At 44.8% G+C, this 24,451-nt stretch overlaps 1 protein-coding gene across 4 annotated transcripts in view; it reads right to left on the reverse strand.

Annotated features, from left to right (window-relative positions):
- Positions 1 to 24,451, reverse strand: part of ppp1r9a (protein phosphatase 1, regulatory subunit 9A) — a 108,250-nt gene that overhangs the window by 6,809 nt on the left and 76,990 nt on the right. For all 4 annotated transcript variants that reach the window (XM_071368773.1, XM_071368771.1, XM_071368772.1 and 1 more), the window contains exons 8-15: positions 23,828 to 23,881; positions 22,679 to 22,908; positions 20,212 to 20,308; positions 15,994 to 16,105; positions 7,980 to 8,068; positions 5,422 to 5,566; positions 4,974 to 5,094; positions 1,582 to 1,630 (exon numbers count right to left, since the gene is read on the reverse strand). In XM_071368773.1, coding sequence (XP_071224874.1) covers positions 1,582 to 1,630; positions 4,974 to 5,094; positions 5,422 to 5,566; positions 7,980 to 8,068; positions 15,994 to 16,105; positions 20,212 to 20,308; positions 22,679 to 22,908; positions 23,828 to 23,881 — 897 coding nt within the window. The remainder of the gene's footprint in view (positions 1 to 1,581; positions 1,631 to 4,973; positions 5,095 to 5,421; positions 5,567 to 7,979; positions 8,069 to 15,993; positions 16,106 to 20,211; positions 20,309 to 22,678; positions 22,909 to 23,827; positions 23,882 to 24,451) is intronic.

A 24,451-nucleotide genomic window follows, 5' to 3' on the forward strand; every position in this document is an offset into this window, starting at 1 on the left:
TACCTACCCACCCACCCACCTACCCACCCACCTACCTACCTACCTACCTACCTACCTACCCACCCACCTACCTACCTACCTACCTAACCGCCCCAGGTGGGTGTGCCTTAGTCAACAAGCCGTGTGGAGGCTTGGGAAAACATGGTGTCAGCTATAGCCGTCATTTGACGTCAGCACAAACATAACCCTCCTTTTGATCTGAGGATTGTGATTTAAGTCTGTCTGATTCTCTAGCCTGTGGCCAGATTGGATCGACTGAGCTGGGTAACTAGTTGCACCTACAGTACCTCTCTGGTCTTTTTTTAGGTGAAAAGCTTGATTCACAATATCTATGACTAATTCATTGGTTTGCAGCCTTGAGGTTTGTGAGAAGAGAGAGATACAACATTTACAGATACAACATTTACCTCACCTTAGGGTTATGTATCAGGGATGAAAGACTAGGTACTATGAACGACATTGGATAGTGTACACTGAGTGTACAAAACATTAGGAACACCTTCCTAATATTGAGTTGCACCCCCTTTTGCCCTCAGAACAGTCTCAATTCGTCAGGGCATGGACTGTACAAGGTGCTGAAAGCTTTCCACAGAGATGCTGGCTCATGATGACTCCAACGCTTCCTCAAGTTGGCTAGATGTCCTTTGAGTGGGGGACCATTCTTGATACTGTACACACCGGCAACTGTTGAGTGTGAAAAACCCAGCAGCGTTGCAGTTCTTGACACACTCAAACTGGTGCCCCTGGCACCTACTACCATACCCGTTCAAAGGCACTTCTTTAATCCTTCTTTAACCCTTCTCCTCCCCTTCATCTATACTGATTGAAGTGGATTTAACAAGTGATATCAATAAGGAATCATAGCTTTCACCTGGTCAGTCTATGTCTTGGAAAGAGCAGGTGTTCATAATGTTTTGTACACTCAGTGTATTGAAGTGATTTCCCCAATGCTATAGTTTGATTAATAACATCAGTGGCTAGAGAATATCTAATTAATGAATTACTATGGACAAATCAAACATAATCAGTCCCAAAGTGAGCGCCAGATAATGTGATTAAAAGAGAAATGCCGTAATGCAAAAACCCAACCTTTGAAATTATAATATCTAAATACATGAGTTACGATGATTCACACCCTTGATGGAATTATAAATGACTGGTCTAAATATGAATTTAATCCAATACACCTTCTATATTTGTGCAAATTACTGAAATGAACTTCAATAACAAGTGCATTAAGAAAATGCTAATCAGAGCGCTTCATACCCTGCTATGTACAGTAGTTGTTTTGTATTCTGTTTGATTGGGTATGATTGGAGCAAAAACAATACAAATACAATACCAAGTAATACGAATAGGAGAAGAAGTGTGGCCATGTAAGAGATTTCTGTTAAACAGAAAGGCATCAGAACCAGACAGAGGTTAAATTAATGCAACGAAAAACAAACAATATGCACCACAATAGCCTACAGGTATTATATAATAATATGCACACTTCAGTGGGCACTGTCAATATGTATTATCATGGAGATGCTCTGTTACTGTTTACTGTGTACATTGGGGTTCTCTTCACATACATACCTTGGCCTTGAGTTTCTCTGGGCTATTCTCAGCAGAGGGTTCTGTAGAACTGAGGAGAAGAGGCATGAGTTGGTAGACAGAGAAACAGATTGTTATGTTGGTAGAAAACAACTATAGACATAAGAACAGATTTACTGAACATTCACACCAGTGAAACGCTTCTCCAGAGAAAATAACACATCAAAGGAGAAGAACAAAAGGTCAAAGGAGAAACCAGACAGGTTCATGCAGTATCTTTGTATTTTTCCTCCTCTCTGAGGATAACAGGGCTGGACGCGTTGTGAACTGACCCAGGCAGTATTGGAGGTGAGGTGGACGCTAAACGGATTGGACACATTGACCTCTCTCTGATCCACGGCTGAGTCACACAGAAATGCATCTACTAAACACAAAACCTGAATACTGTGTGTGTGTGTGTGTGTGTGTGTGTGTGTGTGTGTGTGTGTGTGTGTGTGTGTGTGTGTGTGTGTGTGTGTGTGTGTGTGTGTGTGTGTGTGTGTGTATGTGTGGTACAGCGCTCTCTTATCATCCACACACAGCCGTAAAGCAAGCAGCAAGCATGAGATGTGTTTATGGATAGTCCCACAGACAGACCCCTGCCTGATCAAGAGTGGTGTTAGTGCGGCGGAGGGGTGGGGGGTGAGTTAGGGGGTTGAAGGGGTTAATGGAGGGAAAGGTCGTTTTGGTTGCATGGAGGGGTGGGTTTGGTAGGATGGAGGTGTGGGTTTGGTGGGATGGAGGGGTGGGTTTGGTCTGATGGAGGGGTGGGTTTGGTGGGATGGATGGGTGGGATTGGTGGGTTGGTGGGATGGAGGGGTGGGTTTGGTGGGATGGAGGGGTGGGTTTGGTGGGATGGAGGGGTGGGTTTGGTGGGATGGAGGGGTGGGTTTGGTGGGATGGAGGGATGGGATGGAGGGGTGGGTTGGTGGGATGGAGGGGTGGGTTGGTGGGATGGAGGGGTGGGTTTGGTGGGATGGAGGGGTGGGTTTGGTGGGATGGAGGGGTGGGTTTGGTGGGATGGAGGGGTGGGTTGGTGGGATGGAGGGGTGGGTTTGGTGGGATGGAGGGGTGGGTTTGGTGGGATGGAGGGGTGGGTTGGTGGGATGGAGGGGTGGGTTTGGTGGGATGGGTGGGCAGTTACCCCTGTGTGTTGTGTAGGAGTCCCAGCTGTGTTGCTTTCTTCAACCACAGCAACTGCTTCCAGCCAACCAGAGTCAGCCTCACGCAATCATACAGACAGTCACAGCAGCTGCTGTCAGCCAACCAGAGTCAGCCTCACGCAATCATACAGACAGTCACAGCAGCTACTGTCAGCCAACCAGAGTCAGGCTCACTCAGTCATACAGACACAGTCTCAGAGTCTGATCCACAGTGGGGATTTAAATGACCAGTCAGAGACACACACACACACACACACACACACACACACACACACACACACACACACACACACACACACACACACACACACACACACACACACACACACACACACACACACACACACACACACACACACACACACACACACACACACACACACACACACACACACACACACACATACACAGACACACCGTCTGCAACAGCTGGAAAACATTGTAGAGTAAGCCCTCAGTATGGATCTCAGACAGTCTAAGTATACAGTATCTAACAGCACAGCAGTCAAAGGAACGGGTAGTAACCTTGTGGCGAAATCCTGCACGGAGCCTTCACCGTGTGCTGCCACTTTATGAGCGCATCAGCAGTCAAAATATAGCTCTTCTGGCTCTCTGTGGAGAGCTCTGGGTTGGCGGGGCAGTTTCACAGTGTGTGCAACTCTGCAGAAGTCATGTTTATTTTCAGCGTGCTTAGTTTTTAAAGTGTTTAAGTCAATCGCCGGTGTATCTTTTGGGGCCGCTCCTATCATTGATTGCATGGAGTGGTAGCAACATTGTTGTGAAGCTTTGACAAACAAACCAACCATCAGGTGTATTTAACAGACAGTCAGTGCAACTGAAAGCCTGAAGTCAACAGCTAAGACCCCTTTCTCTCTCTTACTCTCATTTTCCTTTCAGTGCTTTACACTGTAGCAGACTTTCTGTTTTTTTCAATGACCTCCCTTTAATGTTCAGTGTCGCTGGACTATTATTTTCCTGCCAGGCATATTTGGGTTGACATTTTAGTAAAAGGGAGGTTGCGTGCAAGTTTATTGTTGTTTGAAGTGTATTGATTTGGTGTGGTACTATTGACATTTGGCCAAGAAGAGTTTGGACATTTTAAGGCCTTTGTTTGTCTATGAAAACACCCCAACACACTCATCCATTATTTTTGTATGAGGTATTATTTGGTTGGGTTACCCCTGTGCTGTGACGTGTGTTATACATGGTCTCAGTCTCCAGTCTCTATGCTCCAATAGTCTATGTGCCAGGGGGCTAGAGTCAGTCTGTTATATCTGGTGTAATTCTCCTGTCCTATGTGGTGTCCTGTGTGAATTTAAGTATGCTCCCTCTAATTCTCTCCCTCCCCTCCCGGAGGACCTGAGCCCTAGGATCATGCCTCAGGACTACCTAGCCTGATGACTCCTGGCTGTCCCCAGTCCACCTGGTCATGCTGCTGCTCCAGTTCTGCCTGCGGCTAGGGAACCCTGACCTGTTCACCGGATGTGCTACCTTGTCCTGGACCTGCTGTTTTCAACTCTCTCTCTCTCTACCGCACCTACTGTCTCGACCTCTTAATGCTCGGCTATGAAAAGCCACCTGTCATTTACTCCAAAGGTACTTCACCATCTACAACCACTGTGATTATTATTATTTGACCCTGCTGGTCATCTATGAACGTTTGACCATCTTAAAGAACAATCTGGCCTTAAATGGCCATGTACTCTTATAATCTCCACCCGGCACAGCCAGAAGAGGAAAGGCCACCCCTCAGAGCCTGCTTACTCTCTAGGTTTCTTCCTAGGTTCCTGCCTTTCTAGGGAGTTTTTCCTAACCACCGTGCTTCTACATCTGCATCGCTTGCTGTTTGGGGTTTTAGGCTGGGTTTCTGTACAGCACTTTGTGGCATCTGCTGATGTAAAAAGGGCTTTATAAATACATTTGATAGATATGGAGTGCCTTATCCTTTCGCTCCACTGGCTATCTGGCCAAACGGCTACACTATGGGCAGTCTCTTCTGCTGATGTGTGTCTGGTAGGGGGTCTCTATCTATCCTACTCTTTTCCTTTCGGCAGGGTTAATCATTTTCTTTACCCTCTCTAACAATATCACTACAACCTCTAGACGCTCATCTGGGGTCAGTTTAGCATTTCCCCCTTTTAAGGTTAGGATGGGAGGGGAAGCTAGATCTGTACCTAGGGGAAACTTCCCCCTGGAGTCAGAGGAACACAGCGGCAGGGAGGTGGTTAGTACCTGTTTCCAGGTGAGCTTCTGGGGTCCTTCCCTTTGCTTCGTGTCAGTGGGTCCAGACCTCTCCTGATGGTCTTCTCCTCCAGGCTGAGAGAGGGGCTGGACACCACAGGAGACTGAGACCCTGCACACATCATCAGGGGTTCAGCAAATATATGCAAACATACAGCAAAGACAGTAATAACCTACATTGGAATCAAGCATGTGACTAAGACTTTCTTGTAAATCATAATTGAAGACAATGGGAGATCTGAGCGATAATTCGGGTTCCACACTCATATTCTTGAGATGCTAGCCTTAAACATGTGTGTACCAGTTCACTTAAAAAACACAAGTAAAATAGTTTAGGGTAAGTAAGCTTTGTCCAAGCCAGAACGGACCATAGGGAAGGAGGCTCCTGTATCTATAGTGATGAACGATTAAATATTTTATGATGTGGTTCTACACTGACCGTCGTTGTCTGCAGCCTGCTGGAGGAGGGTATGTCTGGGGGAGTCCTCAGCACTGCCAGGGGCCCTGGAGGGTCTGAACTCATCCACAGTACTGGAGGCTGCACTCCGGATGGACGAATGAGTACTGCCAGGGCCCTCTGATGCCTGGAGAGACGGGGAAGTGAGAAGGGGGGACAGAGTGAGGATGGATCAATAGAGAAGGAGAAAGATGGAAGTAGGGATAGAAAGAGAGACAGAGATGAACACAGAGATAGAGACATTTACTTTAACAATGCTATCAGAAAAAGAGAGACACTGAGACAGTTCACCCTAAGGCACCTGACATCCACCTAACTCAGTAAATTAAACATGTCCTCTCTCCCTCTCTCTCTCTCTCCCTCTCTCTCTCTATGTACCATTATCCGGAGGTCGTTATCTTACCGTAGTAAAGGTTACACACCATTTGCATGATTTCCTCCAGTATAGTCGCCGGTGACTGTCTGTCTCCAGTATAGTGGCCGGTGACTGCCTGTCTCCAGTATAGTGGCCGGTGACTGTCTGTCTCCAGTATAGTGGCCGGTGACTGTCTGTCTCCAGTATAGTGGCCGGTGACTGTCTGTCTCCAGTATAGTGGCCGGTGACTGTCTGTCTCCAGTATAGTGGCCGGTGACTGTCTGTCTCCAGTATAGTGGCCGGTGACTGTCTGTCTCCAGTATAGTGGCCGGTGACTGCCTGTCTCCAGTATAGTGGCCGGTGACGGTCTGTCTCCAGTATAGTGGCCGGTGACTGTCTGTCTCCAGTATAGTGGCCGGTGACTGTCTGTCTCCAGTATAGTGGCCGGTGACTGTCTGTCTCCAGTATAGTGGCCGGTGACTGTCTGTCTCCAGTATAGTGGCCGGTGACTGCCTGTCTCCAGTATAGTGGCAGGTGACGGTCTGTCTCCAGTATAGTGGCAGGTGACTGTCTGTCTCCAGTATAGTGGCCGGTGACTGTCTGTCTCCAGTATAGTGGCCGGTGACTGTCTGTCTCCAGTATAGTGGCCGGTGACTGTCTGTCTCCAGTATAGTGGCAGGTGACTGTCTGTCTCCAGTATAGTGGCCGGTGACTGTCTGTCTCCAGTATAGTGGCAGGTGACTGTCTGTCTCCAGTATAGTGGCCGGTGACTGTCTGTCTCCAGTATAGTGGCCGGTGACTGTCTGTCTCCAGTATAGTGGCAGGTGACTGTCTGTCTCCAGTATAGTGGCCGGTGACTGTCTGTCTCCAGTATAGTGGCCGGTGACTGTCTGTCTCCAGTATAGTGGCCGGTGACTGTCTGTCTCCAGTATAGTGGCCGGTGACTGTCTGTCTCCAGTATAGTGGCCGGTGACTGTCTGTCTCCAGTATAGTGGCAGGTGACTGTCTGTCTCCAGTATAGTGGCCGGTGACTGTCTGTCTCCAGTATAGTGGCAGGTGACTGTCTGTCTCCAGTATAGTGGCCGGTGACTGTCTGTCTCCAGTATAGTGGCCGGTGACTGCCTGTCTCCAGTATAGTGGCCGGTGACGGTCTGTCTCCAGTATAGTGGCCGGTGACTGTCTGTCTCCAGTATAGTGGCCGGTGACGGTCTGTCTCCAGTATAGTGGCAGGTGACTGTCTGTCTCCAGTATAGTGGCCGGTGACTGTCTGTCTCCAGTATAGTGGCCGGTGACTGTCTGTCTCCAGTATAGTGGCAGGTGACTGTCTGTCTCCAGTATAGTGGCCGGTGACTGTCTGTCTCCAGTATAGTGGCCGGTGACCGTCTGTCTCCAGTATAGTGGCCGGTGACTGCCTGTCTCCAGTATAGTGGCCGGTGACTGTCTGTCTCCAGTATAGTGGCCGGTGACTGTCTGTCTCCAGTATAGTGGCAGGTGACTGTCTGTCTCCAGTATAGTGGCCGGTGACTGTCTGTCTCCAGTATAGTGGCCGGTGACTGTCTGTCTCCAGTATAGTGGCCGGTGACTGTCTGTCTCCAGTATAGTGGCCGGTGACTGTCTGTCTCCAGTATAGTGGCAGGTGACTGTCTGTCTCCCTGGATTTTTAAGCCTATATATTCCTGGGTCACGTCCCAAAAAGCACCCTATTCTCTATACAGTACACTACTAGTGCTCTATAAAGGGAATAGGGTGGAATTTGAGACAAAGCCCTGTTCATTATTTTTGCTCAGTAAGGGACAGATCTTATAAATGGGAAAGAGTGTTCTCCAAAACAGACTTTACCAGCAATTATCTCAGTAAGGAGGGGGAATAGGCTTTGCCACCACTCGGGATTAGATTGATGTGTCGCAGGGCACTGACTTGTAGCCAGCAATTAATACATTACATAAAGGCTTTTTTATAAGGTCAGAGGACGGACAGGGCTAACCACACAAACACTGTCAGTGTAATTAACTTTAAATAAAACATATACGTACATGTGAAAACAGTTCAATTCATTTTCAATGAGTAATGTTGATACAACATCTGGTGGTGATTATAGCAGATATTATTAATGTTATCATTGTTGTGGATATTAAAAGGCTGAACAGAGGTGTTTGTGTGTGTGTTTGTGTGTGTCCATACTAACCTCTCCCTCTGTAGAGCTGATGCTGTCCCATAGTAGTCCTCTGGAGAGTCTCTGTCTGCTACCAGCGTGGGGAAGCGCCTCTCTCATCTCTGGAACAACACACACAACACAACCATCCTTAGTTACATGTGTTCAACAGTCATAAAGGTCTAGCCTGATCCCAGGTATGTTTGACATGACAAGGAGTTGACATGATAGCACAAACAGATCTGGGACCAGGCTAATAAAGGTCCACTTGGATGATATACATTTTAATGTAATTCTAAAGCAAGTCTGTGATAAAAGAGAGACGGTTTGTCATCAGATCCTATTGAAATGTAGATCTACAGAACGTATAGCTACACACAACGACACAGAAGAAGCTGTTGTCATCATGGCAGAGGTAATCTCTCACTCCCGCTCTCTCCCTCCCTCCCCCCGTCTCTCTTACTGATATTGCTTATTGAACTGTCTCATTCAGTCTCTCCAGATCTGGATCAGTATTCAGAGACTGCCCATTGTCCCCTTATCAAGCCAATTATGGAGATAGCAGATCAAGGGCCACTGTAATCCATTATAACATACTGGGCCTGGGAGAAGAGCTGGAGGAGCACAGAAGAAAAAAAGGCCAGTAAAAGTCTCCCAAAAGGAACCCTACTCCATTTTTAATTTAACTAGGGAAGTCAGTTAAAAGCAAATTCTTATTTACAATGACAGCCTACCCCGGACGATGCTAGGCCAGTTGTGTGCTGCCCTATGGGACTCCCAATCACGGCCGGTTGTAGCCTGGAATCAAACCAGGGTCTGTAGTGACGCCTCTAGCACTGAGATACAGTGCCTTAGACCGCTGTGATACAGCCTGGGTCTGTAGTGACGCCTCTAGCACTGAGATACAGTGCCTTAGACCGCTGTGATACAGCCTGGGTCTGTAGTGATGCCTCTAGCACTGAGATGCAGTGCCTTAGACCGCTGTGATACAGCCTGGGTCTGTAGTGACGCCTCTAGCACTGAGATACAGTGCCTTAGACCACTGTGATATAGCCTGGGTCTGTAGTGACGCCTCTAGCACTGAGATACAGTGCCTTAGACCGCTGTGATACAGCCTGGGTCTGTAGTGACGCCTCTAGCACTGAGATGCGTGCCTTAGACCACTGTGATACAGCCTGGGTCTGTAGTGACGCCTCTAGCACTGACATACAGTGCCTTAGACCGCTGTGATACAGCCTGGGTCTGTAGTGACGCCTCTAGCACTGAGATGCAGTGCCTTAGACCACTGTGATACAGCCTGGGTCTGTAGTGACGCCTCTAGCACTGAGATACAGTGCCTTAGACCGCTGTGATACAGCCTGGGTCTGTAGTGACGCCTCTAGCACTGAGATACAGTGCCTTAGACCGCTGTGATACAGCCTGGGTCTGTAGTGACGCCTCTAGCACTGAGATACAGTGCCTTAGACCGCTGTGATACAGCCTGGGTCTGTAGTGACGCCTCTAGCACTGAGATACAGTGCCTTAGACCGCTGTGATACAGCCTGGGTCTGTAGTGACGCCTGTAGCACTGAGATACAGTGCCTTAGACCACTATGATACAGCCTGGGTCTGTAGTGACGCCTCTAGCACTGAGATGCAGTGCCTTAGACCACTATGATACAGCCTGGGTCTGTAGTGACGCCTCTAGCACTGAGATACAGTGCCTTAGACCGCTGTGATACAGCCTGGGTCTGTAGTGACGCCTCTAGCACTGAGATGCGTGCCTTAGACCGCTGTGATACAGCCTGGGTCTGTAGTGACGCCTCTAGCACTGAGATACAGTGCCTTAGACCGCTGTGATACAGCCTGGGTCTGTAGTGACGCCTCTAGCACTGAGATACAGTGCTTTAGACCGCTGCGCCACTCAGGAGCCCCTCCACAGTGCACTACTTCTTTTCAGGGCCCATAGAGAATAGAGAATAGGGTGCCATTTGGGACACATCCCAAAACCCAGACGTGTGTTTACGTGTTACGGCCAGAATTTGTTTTGTATTTGTTTACTGTTTGTTTGTTAACTGAAGTAGCATTGGAGTACGAGGTCAAAGTTCAAAGTGCATTCAGAGGTAATGCACAGTGACAAAAAAAAGAGTAAGAGGGATTTGCTAAAAAAGGAGCAACAAGCAAAACAAGCTTTAATCCAAAAACAAATCTCAAGCCTTTGGTACTGTATGTCTTGGAGCTAGTGTTGACAGTATGCAGTAACACAAGCTGCATCCCAAATAACATGGAGTCAGACACAGTCCTGTCTGCCTCTCCATGTCCCTACTAAAGCAATAACAGCACAGTTTGAGGGCATAGGAAATAGGAAACGAGCTGATAGGAGAGCTGTAGGGTGTATCTCAGGGTCTGAGTGACACTAACACATCAACCCCTCCTAAGGATATATAATTTGTCTCTACAGCCTCCATTGTCATCTATTGAAATACCCTGATAGAGACTTATAGCTAAGGCAGGGACATTGTGATGGGGGGACACGCTGTCCTTGTTACATTGGCAATAACATTTATGGAAATATTGTCCTGAATCTCCCTCACAGTACATACTGTAAACAATGCATCATCTACACAGTGTGTTCATCTCAAATGGCACCTTATTCCCTATATAGTGCACTACTTTTGACCAGGGCCGCGGCCTGATCTTGGTCTATATCTATGTAAATGATATAGATATAGATGTAGAGAGGTAAATAATATAGATATAGATGTAGAGAGGTAAATTATAAATATATATGTTGAGAGATAAATTATATAGACATAGATGTAGAGAGGTAAATTATATAGATATAGAGAGGTCAATTATATAGATATACAGTACCAGTCAAATGTTTGGACTCCTACTGACACCTACTCATTCAAGGGTTTTTCTTTATTTTTACTATTTTCTACATTGTAGAATAATAGTGAAGACATCAAAATGATGAAATAACACATATGGAATCGTAGTAATCAAAAAAAGTGTTAAACAAATCAAAATACATTTTATATTTTAAATTCTTCAAAGTAACCAGCCTTTGCCTTGATGACAGCTTTGCACATGCTTGGCATTCTCTCAAACAGCTTCACCTGGAATGCTTTTCCAACAGTCTTGAAGGAGTTCCCACATATGCTCAGCAATTGTTGGCTGCTTTTCCTTCACTCTGAGGTCCAACTCATCCCAAACCATCTCAATTGGGTTGAGTTCGGGTGATTGTGGAGGCCAGGTCATCTGATGCAGCACTCCATCCCTCTCCTTTTTGGTCAAATAGCCCTTACACAGCCTGGAGGTGTGTTGGGTCATTGACCTGTTGAAAAACAAATGATAGTCCCACTAAGTGCAAACCAGAAGGGATGGCGTATCGTTGCAGAATGCTGTGGTAGCCATGCTGGTTAAGTGTGCCTTGAATTCTAAATAAATCACAGACAGTGTCACCAGCAAAGCACACCCACACAATCACACCTCCTCCTCCATGCTTCATGGTGGGAACCACACCTACTCTGCGTCACACAAACACACGGTGGTTGGAACCAAAAATCTCAAAATTGGACTCATCAGACCAAAGGACAGATTTCCACTGGCTAATGTCCATTACTCGTGTTTCTTGGCCTAAGAAATTTGACCATGAAGGCCTGATTCACGCAGTCTCATCTGAACAGCTGATGTTGGGATGTGCCTGTTACTTGAACTCTGTGAAGCATTTATTTGGGCTGCAATTTCTGAGGCTGGTAACTAATGAACTTATCCTCTGCAGCAGAGGTAACTCTGGGTCTTCCTTTCCTGTAGCGGACCTCATGAGAGCCAGTTTCATCATAGCGCTTGATGGTTTTTGTGACTGCACTTGAAGAAACTTTCAAATTTCTTGACATTTTCCGGATTGACTGACCATCATATCTTAAAGTAATGATGGACTTTTCTTTCTCTTTGCACATTTGAGTTGTTCTTGCCATAATATGGACTATCTTCTGTATACCACCCCTACCTTGTCACAACACAACTGATTGGCTCAAACGCAATAAGGAAATCAATTCCACGAATGAACTTTTAACAAGGCACACCTGTTAATTGAAATGCATTCCAGGTGACTACCTCATGAAGCTGGTTGAGAGAATGCCAACAGTGTGCAGAGCTGTCATCAAGGCAAAGGGTGGCTACTTTGAAGAATCTCAAATATAAAATATATTTTGATTTGTTCAACACTTTTTTGGTTACTACATGATTCCATATGTGTTATTTCATAGTGTTGATGTCTTCACTATTATTCTACAATGTAGAAAAAATAAAAATAAAGAAAAACTCTTGAATGAGTAGGTGTGTCCAAACTTTCGACTGGTACTGTATATTATTTAGTATATGTAAAGACAAGATTAAATCAAGAATAGTTTGATGGGTGACAATATTAGCCTATAACTTGTGAATGATATATTATCACTTGTGAATGATGCCCAGCATAAGAAACAATTCCTTTGTTTTTGGCGACTTTTTCGAATCATAGTCACACACCTCATGTAGCCTAGCCCATATGTTTTAATAAGGTTTCTATCACAACTAAAGTGGCCACATAACTTCTTAAAATTAAGCACTTTTATCGGCTTTACAAGGGGTATAGAGCATAACTGGCATATATAGTTTCAAGTTTGGTGAAGATAATTTTCACCTTAAAAATGCACCTTTATAATAAAAGCATTACACGCAAAATTGCATTTGCGGTCACTTTTGATAACGGTGTTTTTAGCCTGCTACCATGTGGGCATTTCTGCGCTTATAGCCTGCTACCATGTGGGCATTTCTGCGCTTATAGCCTGCTACCATGTGGGCATTTCTGCGCTTATAGCCTGCTACCATGTGGGCATTTCTGCGCTTATAGCCTGCTACCATGTGGGCATTTCTGCGCTTATAGCCTGCTACCATGTGGGCATTGCTGTGCTTATAGCCTGCTACCATGTGGGCATTGCTGCGCTTATAGCCTGCTACCATGTGGGCATTGCTGTGCTTATAGCCTGCTACCATGTGGGCATTGCTGCGCTTATATGTCTTCACTATTATTCTACAATGTAGAAAATAGTAAAAATAAAGACAAACCCTTGAATGAGTAGGTGTTCTAAAACTTTTGACTGGTACTGTAGGATGTAGATGTCACGCCCTGACCTTAGAAACGTTGTTTGTGGCACATAGCCCTTAAGCTTCACGGTTGTTTTGTATTGTTTCTTGTTTTTGTCGGCGTCATTTCTAATAAAAGGAATATGTACGCTCACCACGCTGCGCTTTGGTCCACTTCCTTTGACGGCCGTGACAGAACTTCCCACCACCAAAGGACCAAGCAGTGTGGTGAAAGGGACTCCTGGACATGGGAGGATATCCTGGAAGGTAAGGGACCCTGGAGGCAGGCTGGGGAGTATCGCTGTCCAAGGGAGGAACTGGAGGCAGCGAAAGCAGAGCGGCGGCGATATGAGGAGGCAAGTCAGCGAAGCAGGCACGAGAGCCAGCCCCCCCCAAAAAATTGGGTGGGCACCCAGGGAGATTGGCGGAGTCAGGTTATAGACCTGAGCCAACACCCCGTGCTTACCGTGGGGAGAGAGTGACTAGTCAGGCACCAGGTTATGCGGCTCTGCGCCGTGTGTCTCCAGTGTGCTATCATAGCCCGGTGGGCTCTCTGCAAGATCCCCGCAGTTGCCGTGCTAGAGTTGGCATTCAGCCAGGAGGGATTGTGCAGGCTCAGCGCTCCTGGTCGTCGGTGCGTTTCTTCGGCCCGGGTTATCCTGCGCCAGCTCTACGCACGGTAGAGGTGCCCAGTCCGGGGCCCGCTACGAGTGTGCCCAGTCCGGGGCCCGCAACGAGGGTCCACAGTCCGGGGTCGGCGACGGGGGTCCCCGCACCAGAGGCTCCACCAAAGTGGGGTGAGCCAGAGGTGGAGCGGGGTCTACGTCCCGCACCAGAGCCGCCACCGCGGATAGATGGGGGGGTACTGTCACGCCCTGACCTTTCACGCCCTGAGCTTTTTATGTCTCTATTTTGGGTTTGGTCAGGGTGTGATTTCGGTGGGCATTCTATGTTCTATTTTCTATGTTTTTGTATTTCTTTGTTTTGGCCGGGTATGGTTCTCAATCAGGGACAGCTGTCTATCGTTGTCTCTGATTGGGAACCATACTTAGGTAGCCCTTTTCCCTCCTTTCTGTATGGGAGGTTAACTTTGTTTGTGGCATATAGCCCTTAAGCTTCACGGTTGTTTTGTATTGTTTATTGTTTTTGTCGTTTCTAATAAAGGGAATATGTACACTCACCTCACTTTGGTCCAGTTCTTTCGACGGCCGTGACAGTAGAGGTAAATTATATAGATATAGATGTAGAGAGGTAAATTATAGAGATGTAGAGGTAAATGACAGATATAGATGTAAAGAGGTAAATTATTTAGATATAGACGTAGAGAGGAAAATTATATAGATGTAGAGGTAAATGATATACGTAGATGATAGAGGTAAATAACATAGATATACATGTAGAGAGGTAAATATCATAGATATAGATGTAGAGAGGTAAATTACATAGATATAGAGGTAAATTATATTGATATAGAGAGGTAAATAATATAGATGTAGAGAGGTAGAGTACATAGATATAGATGTAGAGCTAAAGTATATAGATATAGATGTAGAGAGGTAAAGTATAGATATATAGACATAGAGAGGTAAATTAGATAAATATAGATGTAGAGAGTGTCACGCCCTGACCTTAGATATCCTTTTTATGTCTCTATTTTGGTTGGTCAGGGCGTGAGTTGGGGTGGGCATTCTATGTTTTGTTCTATGTTGTCTATTTTTATGTGTTTGGCCGGGTGTGGTTCTCAATCAGAGGCAGCTGTCTATCGTTGTCTCTGATTGAGAACCATACTTAGGTAGCCTTTTCCCACCTGTGTTTTGTGGGTAGTTGTTTTCTGTTTTGTGTGAGTACCTGACAGAACAGTTGCATTTTGTTCCACTTTTGTTTTTGTTCCAGTGTTCAGGTTTTAATAAACATCATGAACACGTACCACGCTGCGCTTTGGTCTACTCCTTCTTCCTCAGACGAACATCGTTACAGAGAGGTAAATTATTTCGATATAGATGTAGAGAGGTAAATTAGACAGAAATAGATGTAAATTATATTGACATAGAGAGGTAAATAATATAGATATAGATGTAGAGAGGTAAATTATTTAGATATAGATGTAGAGAGGTAAATTAGATAGAAATAGATGTAAATTATATTGACATAGAGGGGTAAATAATATAGATGTTAAGAGAGGTAAAGTACATAGATATAGATAGATGTAGAGAGGTAAAGTATAGATATATAGACATAGAGAGGTAAATTAGATAAATATAGATGTAGAGAGGTACATTATATAGATATAGACGTAGAGAGGTAAATTATATAGATATAGACGAAGAGAGGTAAATTATATAGATATAAATGTAGAGGTAAATTATATAGATGTAGAGGTAAATTATATAGATGTAAAGAGGTAAATTATATATATATAGACGTAGAGAGGTAAATTATATAGGTATAAATGTAGAGAGATACATTATATAGATATAGATGTAGAGAGGTAAATCATATAGATATAGACGTAGAGAGATAAATGACATAGATATACACGTAGAGAGGTAAATGACATAGATATAGATGTAGAGCGGTAAATTATACAGATATAGATGTAGAGAGGTAAATGATATAGATATAGAAAGGTAAATGATATAGATATAGATGTAGAGAGGTAAATTATATACATATATGTAGAGTGATAGGTAAATGAAGTCAACTGGAGTCTTTTAAGCTCAATGGGAAGTGGGGGATGAGAATGAATGGATGACTAGTCACAGGGCCCCTGTTGTGACTCAACCTGTGACTCACTACAGAATGATCTGAATATGACCAGTAATGTGTATTATATTACCACAGTGTGGGGTATTATTGCCTGGGGAGGGAGATAGCTATAATAGTAGTAGAGTGTAAGCATCATATTTCTGTATCTCCCCATCTCCCTGAGACTCACCTCTGGCAGGACCGGCCTTCCCAGGACTCTGTTGGGCACTGTTGTTGTTGTTGTTCACCTGGATGCCATTTTGTTTCATCAGTTGCATCAGCTCAAACTCCAGGGCTGCAATCTGTGAAGAAACCGTTTCGAGTTTCAGTGTAAGTGACCCATGCAGGGTGACTCCCTCCACTGGTAACACCATGTACCAGCAGGGACAGTGGCTTGACCCACAGCCGTTCCATGTCTTTGATCTACTTCAGAGCTAGCGTACCTGATAAGATGGCGCCGGTAGACATGGCCGCTCAGTTTCTAGCTCCTAAGAAACTTTGCAGTATTTTTTTTTTGTGTGTGTTCTTTCTCACATTATAATTCCATTATTTTACTTTTAGGTTTGTATTGTTGTGTATTGTTAGATATTACTGCACTGTTGGAGCTAGGAACAGAAGCATTTCGCTACACCCGCAATAACATCTGCTAAATACAGTTGAAGTCGTAAGTTTACATACACTTAGGTTGGAGTCATTAAAACTTGTTTTTCAACCACTCCACAAATTTCTTGTTAACAAACTATAGTTTTGACAAGTCGGTTAGGACATCTACTTTGTACATGACACAAGTCATTTCAACAACTGTTAACAGACAGATTATTTTACTTATAATTCACTGTATCACAATTCTAGTGGGTCAGAATTTTACATACACTAAGTTGACTGTGCCTTGAAAAACGCTTGGAAAATTCCCGAAAATTATGTCATGGCTTTAGAATCTTCTGATAGGCTAATTGACATAATTCGAGTCAATTCGAGGTGTACCTGTGGATGTATTTCAAGGCCTACCTTCAAACTCAGTGCCTCTTTGCTTGACATCATGGGAAAATCAAAAGAAACCAGCCAAGACCTCAGAAAAAAATTGTGGACCTCCATAAGTCTGATTCATACTTGGGAGCAATTTACAAATGCCTGAAGGTACCACGTTCATCTATATAAACAATAGTAAGCAAGTATAAACACCATGGGACCACGCAGTTGTCATACCGCTCAGGAAGGAGACGCGTTCTGTCTCCTAGAGATGAACGTACTTTGGTGCAAAAAGTGCAAATCAATCGCAGAACAACAGCAAAGGACCTTGTGAAGATGCTGGAGGAAACAGGTACAAAAGTATCTATCTCCAAAGTAAAACGAGTCCTATATCGACATAACCTGAAAGGCTGCTCAGCAAGGAAGAAGCCACTGCTCCAAAACCGCCATAAAAAAGCCAGACTATGGTTTTCAACTGCAAATGGGGACAAATATCGTACTCTTTGGAGAAATGTCCTCAGGACTAATGAAACAAAAATAGAAATGTTTGGCCATAATGACCATCGTTATGTTTGGAGGAAAAAGGGGGAGGCTTGCAAGCCAAAGAACACCATCCCAACCGTGAAGCACGGGAGTGGCAGCATCATGTTGTGGGGGTGCTTTGCTGCAGGAGGGGCTGGTGCACTTCACAAAATAGATAGCATCATGAGGATGGAAAATTATGTGGATATATTGAAGCAACATCTCAAGACATCAGTCAGGAAGTTAAAGCTTGGTCGCAAATGGGTCTTCCAAATGGACAATGACCCCAAGCATACTTCCAAAGTTGTGGCAAAATGGCTTAAGGAAAACAAAGTCAAGGTATTGGAGTGGCCATCACAAAGCCCTCAGTTACACCAGACTCAGTTACACCAGCTCTGTCAGGAGTAGTAGCCAAATTTCACCCAACTTGTTGTGGGAAGCTTGTGGAAGGCCACCCGGAACATTTGACCCAAGTTAAACAATTTAAAGGCAATGCTACCAAATACTAATTGAGTGTATGTAAACTTCTGACCCACTGGGAATGTGATGAAAGAAATAAATGCATTTCACATTCTTAAAATAAACTGGTGATCCTAACTGACCTAAGACAGGGAATTTTTACTAGGATTACATGTCAGGAATTGTGAAAAACTGAGATTAAATGTATTTGGCTAAAGTGTATGTAAACTTCCGACTTCAACTGTATGTGTATGCGACCAATACAAATTGATTTGATTCTAATTGTCAACTAATCATAAAGCCCTGGACTAGGTAAATCAGGGGAGCTAGTTAACAAAATTGTGAAACATCTGGGGGGTCCGCAAGGTGAGTTTTGAAGACCACTGTGCTAATCAAACCAGTGTGGTAATCAAATGAATGTGCTTATGTTTAGTGGGCTGGTATGTAATGTTTAGTGGGCTGGTATGTTATGTTTAGTGGGCTGGTATGTTATGTTTAGTGGGCTGGTATGGTATGTTTAGTGGCTTGTTATGTTTAGTGGGTTGGTATGTTATGTTTAGTGGGCTGGTATGTTATGTTTAGTGGGCTGGAATGTTATGTTTAGTGGGCTGGTATGGTATGTTTAGTGGCTTGTTATGTTTAGTGGGTTGGTATGTTATGTTTAGTGGGCTGGTATGTTATGTTTAGTGGGTTGGTATGTTATGTTTAGTGGGCTGGTATGTTATGTGTCGTGGGCTGGTATGCTATGTTATGTTTAGTGGGCTGGTATGGTATGTTTAGTGGGCTGTTATGTTTAGTGGGTTGGTATGTTAGGTTTAGTGGGCTGGTATGTTATGTTTAGTGGGCTGGTATGGTATGTTTAGTGGGCTGGTATATTAGGTTTAGTGGGCTGGTATGGTATGTTTAGTGGGCTGTTATGTTTAGTGGGTTGGTATGTTATGTTTAGTGGGCTGGTATATTAGGTTTAGTGGGCTGGTATGTTATGTTTAGTGGGCTGGTATGTTATGTTTAGTGGGCTGGAATGTTAAGTTTAGTGGGCTGGTATGGTATGTTTAGTGGGCTGGTATGTTATGTTTTGTGGCTGGTATGTTATGTTTAGTGGGCTGGTATGTTATGTTTAGTGGGCTGGTATGTTATGTTTAGTGGGCTGGTATGTTATGTTTAGTGGGCTGGTATGTTATGTTTAGTGGGCTGGTATGTTATGTTTAGTGGCTGGTATGTTATGTTTAGTGGGCTGGTATGCTATGTTATGTTTAGTGGGTTGGTACAGTATGTTATGTTTAGTGGGCTGGTATGGTATGTTTGGTGGGCTGGTATGGTATGTTTTGTGGGCTGGTATGGTATGTTTAGTGGGCTGGTATGTTATGTTTAATGTGCTGGATTGTAATGTTTACTGGGCTGGTATGTTATGTTTAGTGGACTGGTATGGTATGTTTGGTGGGCTGGTATGGTATGTTTAATGGGCTGGTATGGTATGTTTGGTGGGCTGGAATGGTATGCTTAGTGGGCTTGTATGTTATGTTTAGTGGGCTGGTATGGTATGCTTAGTGGGCTTGTATGTTATGTTTAGTGGGCTGGTGTGGTATGTTTAGTGGACTGGTATGGTATGTTTGGTGGGCTGGTATGGTATGTTTAGTGGGCTGGTATGGTATGTTTAGTGGGCTGGTATGTTATGTTTAGTGGGCTGGTATGTTATGTTTAGTGGGCTGGTGTGGTATGTTTAGTGGGCTGGTATGTTATGTTTAGTGGGCTGGTATGTTATGTTTTGTGGCTGGTATGTTATGTTTAGTGGGCTGGTATGTTATGTTTAGTGGGCTGGTATGTTATGTTTAGTGGGCTGGTATGTTATGTTTAGTGGGCTGGTATGTTATGTTTAGTGGGCTGGTATGTTATGTTTTGTGGCTGGTATGTTATGTTTAGTGTGCTGGTATGTTATGTTTAGTGGGCTGGTATGTTATGTTTAGTGGGCTGGTATGTTATGTTTAGTGGGCTGGTATGTTATGTTTAGTGGGCTGGTATGTTATGTACACTTGTATAGTTTACATTTACATTTTTTACATTTAAGTCATTTAGCTGACGCTCTTATCCAGAGCGACTTACAAATTGGAAAGTTCATACATATTCATCCTGGTCCCCCCGTGGGGAATGAACCCACAACCCTGGCGTTGCAAGCGCCATGCTCTACCAACTGAGCCACACGGGACCAGTTACCGGTATAAACATATCACACAGCCATAAGCATGTCAATAACTCTGATCTTTGGTTGTGGGTTTACGCCCCGGATTGTAGTTTCCCTAGGTACAGATCTAGGATCAGCTTCCCCTCTCCCAATCCTAACGCTAACCATTAATGGGGAAGATGCTAAACTGACCCAAGATCAATTTCACTCTCCACCTGGATGTACTCAGCAGCATTGATTAGATGACCATAGAGGAAGGCCATTGAGAGAGCATATTACCCTGACTTGCAGTCCCTGGATCTCTTCCAGGTGGGACTTCTCTGCATCCTCCAGCCTCTTCCTTTCGGCATCCTCCTTCTGGACAAACTCCACCTCCCTGGAAGAAACAGAGAGAGGGGAGAGAAGAGAAGGAGATGGGGGTTAAAAGGTTACGTTGGTGTCCCACTGGCAGGGGTGATGAGATGGAGAGTGTTTGGTGTGAAGACAGGGACAGGGACAGGGACAGGGTGTAAGGTGTTTGGATGGTTGGGGACAGCTCATCTGACAGGGGTGAAGACAGGGACAGAAGTGTTAGGTGTTTGGGGAGCTGGGACCGCTCCTCTCACAGGGGTGAGGACAGGGACGGAGTGTTAGGTGGTTGGGGAGTTGGGACCGTTCCTCTCACAGGGGTGAGGACAGGAATGTGTGAATATGACGAGATATGTAGAGCACCTCACTGTGTTGTCTCCTTTAACAGGAGTGTAGAAGGTAAAGGATTGTGTGTGTGTGTGTGTGTGTGTGTGTGTGTGTGTGTGTGTGTGTGTGTGTGTGTGTGTGTGTGTGTGTGTGTGTGTGTGTGTGTGTGTGTGTGTGTGTGTGTGTGTGTGTGTGTGTGTGTGTGTGTGTGTGTGTGTGTGTGTGTGTGGTGAAAGGAGACTATCCCAGGGAGGATAGGAGCACAGTGAAGTAAAGACAGAGTGACAGCCTGACACAGTCCTGCCTCTGTCTTACAGCAGGGCTGAAGGACGCAGGGCTCCCTTGCACGCACACTCAGACAGACAAACAACCATAACAAACCCAACACAGACAGACACACAGACATTGGCTCTTGAGACATTTGCAATTCCTTGTGCTCACTACATCCGCTTGGTGAAATTATCTGCCTGTCTTCTTCTGGCCTGTTCAACATTGCTGCTGTTAAAATGGAGGGAGAGTTTGTTTCCGCAGTTAGCAGCAATGTTGCCTCAAGGACAAAGGCATTTAAAGGCAGTCAGAGCGGAGAGTGGCATAGGAAGTCAACACAGCTCTCTCTCTCTCTCTCTACAGACATGCTTCAACTAAGTGCCACTTGGTTAAAATGTCCTTCAGATTAATGGGTGGAATCTGTTTGTGAAAAAGTTTGATACACACACTGTAGGAAAATAACAGGGTTTGAATAGCAGATGTGTATTACCTAAAATAAGCTGTCATTTGCAATGGCCTTTAAATTTGGATTTGAATCTTAAATAACATAGCTACGATAAGATGTTGTCCCTAAAACCAAAGTGGACTGAATAATGTTGCAATTGTTCAGGTTTTCAGTCATTTAAAAAATATATATATATTTAACTAGGCAGTTAAGAACAATTTCTTATTTACAATGACGGCTACCCCGGCCAAACCCTAACGATGCTGGGCCAATTGTGCGCCGCTCTATGGGACTCCCAATCACGGCCGGTTGTGATACAGCCTGGAATCGAACCAGGGTCTGTAGTGACACCTCTAGCACTGAGATGCAGTGCCTTAGACAGCTCCGCCACTCGGGAGCCCATTTTAATCTAATGGCAACAGATAACGCGGACACATCTGGAGTGTGTGGCTAGTTACTGACTAGACCAGAGCAACAGATCTGGAATGTTTGGCTAGTTACTGACTAGACCAGAGCAACAGATCTGGAGTGTGTGGCTAGTTACTGACTAGACCAGAGCAACAGATCTGGAATGTTTGGCTAGTTACTGACTAGACCAGAGCAACAGATCTGGAGTATGTGGCTAGTTACTGACTAGACCATAGCAACAGATCTGGAGTGTGTGGCTAGTTACTGACTAGACCAGAGCAACACATCTGGAGTATGTGGCTAGTTACTGACTATACCAGAGCAATAGATCTGGAGTGTGTGGCTAGTTACTGACTAGACCAGCGCAACAGATCTGGAGTGTGTGGCTAGTTACTGACTAGACCAGAGGAACACATCTGGAGTGTGTGGCTAGTTACTGACTAGACCAGAGCAACACTTCTGGAGTGTGTGGCTAGTTACTGACTAGACCAGAGCAACAGATCACCTATTTAATCCTATTAACTGGTTACTGTAGTTCCAGTCTGCCTAGCTAATTGGCCCAAAGCAACATTCCAAGCGTGCTACAGTATAATACGAAGTACAGTCAATCACAAAAGTACATGTTGATGTTGGTGTTGGTCTGTAGTCAGTTAAAAGATGCCAAAGGAACAACAAAGAGTTGTTTGACAAAGTGCTGGGCAACAGTATTGGTGATATTAGTGCGAGGAAAATACATTTATAGTTCTGTATGGACGTGAACGGCGGGAATGAGTAACTCCCTGAGCGGGGATAAAACATGGGTCGCCTGACCCCAAGACAAACGCACTACCCTAAGTTAGATATTTCACTTGGGAGAGTTCGTAACAGCCTTACCAAGCCTAGGAATGATACAGTATATTGAACCAGTATGTTGTTTAATTTAGACTAGTTTAGCACCAGACTCTGACTCACTTCTGCTGGAAATCTTTGATGAGTTTCTTGGCCTTGTTGTACTTCTTCTCTAGGGTGGTGTACTGGCACTGGGCCTCCTTCAGGTGCTCGTTGACCGTGTGGCACAGGGTCTGGGCCTCGATCCAGTAACTCTCCAGCTTCAGCATCCTCTCCTTGTTCTCCTCCATGCTGGCCTTCAGCTGGCTCTTCTCCTTCTCCCAGCGCGCCTTCTCCCTGTCCACCGCTGCTAGCTGGGGTAGGCAAGCACACAGACATTCAGATACTGGACACAAATAAACACATTAGCATGGCAACACACACACACACACACACACACACAATCACAGATACGACCACAGACACACACACGCATGCACGCACTATGGTATGAGACTATGCTATGGGATGAACACCTTAACTTACGGGTCACTAACCAGCCTTCACAACAAAGACAAACTCCAGCATGCAACAAGCCCTTCAATGAGTTTAGTATATTGGCACAACCTCCTTTCAAATGTTGTTATTGTATTACATCCTTCTACTCCTCGTCAGGGAAAACTTCTGAAGCAACAGTCTCCCAACGACCACCAGATCAGCTCAGGCTCAGAGTATTACACCAACAAGCTTATCTTTCAATGTCACTAAATCCACTCATTCAATTGAGTTAATAATCTACGGAGCTTTTTAGATCACTTCCTGCAGTTTGATCTAAACTGTCCTCATAAGGCGGCACACAATTGGCCCAGCGCCATTCGGGTTAGGGGAGGGTTTGGCCGGGGTAGGCCGTCATTGTAAAATAAGAATTTGTTCTTAACTGACTTGCCTAGTTAAATAAAAAAAACTTATCAGAATGCAGGGGATAAACCAGACACTTTTAAAAAGCTATTGTGTCTGTGCCTGCTTGCCTGTCACTCTCACTTAACCACTGGCTCACTAACCGCTCAGACACCTGTGACACGAAACTGCAAGAGAGGCAGCGGAGCTAAACTTCTGAAATACACATGCAATTGCCTTAAATATTCAGAAATAACTTGAAATAGAAACTATTATCCACTGCACTGTCCAATGACGTCCTTTTTCCAAACATATGTCTATTCCTCATGCTTTTATTGTACTTTGTAAATGTATTTTATACCATTCTTAGAGATGATAGTAGCGGAGCTTTCTTACCTTGTTTTTGAGCTTCTGTATCTCTGCCTCGGTGACAGTGTGCTTGATCTGCAGCTGAGGGAGTAGAAAGGGAAGAGGTCGATTAGATGATCAAACACTTGGCTGAGCAGCCTCTGTACTGGACAAGCCTCATGGAGAGAGAGACACACACACACACACACACACACACACACACACACACACACACACACACACACACACACACACACACACACACACACACACACACACACACACACACACACACACACACACACACACACACACACAGCACTACGAAGAGCCACATCCCATGCATGACAGCACTCTCTACCACTGAAACTGAGAGACTCACAGAACAGGATGTGAAGAGAGGGAGAAAGAGAAATGCAGAAAGTAGAGAAGGAGTCAATAGGCAGAGAGAGGAAGGACACAGTAGAATGAGAGAAGTTGAGAGAAAGAGGTAGTAAAGGAAAGTGAAGAAAGAAAAAGAAAGAGAAAGAGAGAGAGAGAGAAAGAAAGAGAGAAAGAAAGAGAGAAAGAAAGAGAGAAAGAGAAAGAAAGAGAAAGAGAGAGAGAAAGAGAGATAGTCCCAGAAAGAGAGAGTCTCAGAGAGAGAGAAAGGGGGAGAGAGAAATAGAGAGA

Source organism: Salvelinus alpinus, chromosome 26 (genome assembly GCF_045679555.1).
Source record: "Salvelinus alpinus chromosome 26, SLU_Salpinus.1, whole genome shotgun sequence".
Taxonomy (NCBI): domain Eukaryota; kingdom Metazoa; phylum Chordata; class Actinopteri; order Salmoniformes; family Salmonidae; genus Salvelinus; species Salvelinus alpinus.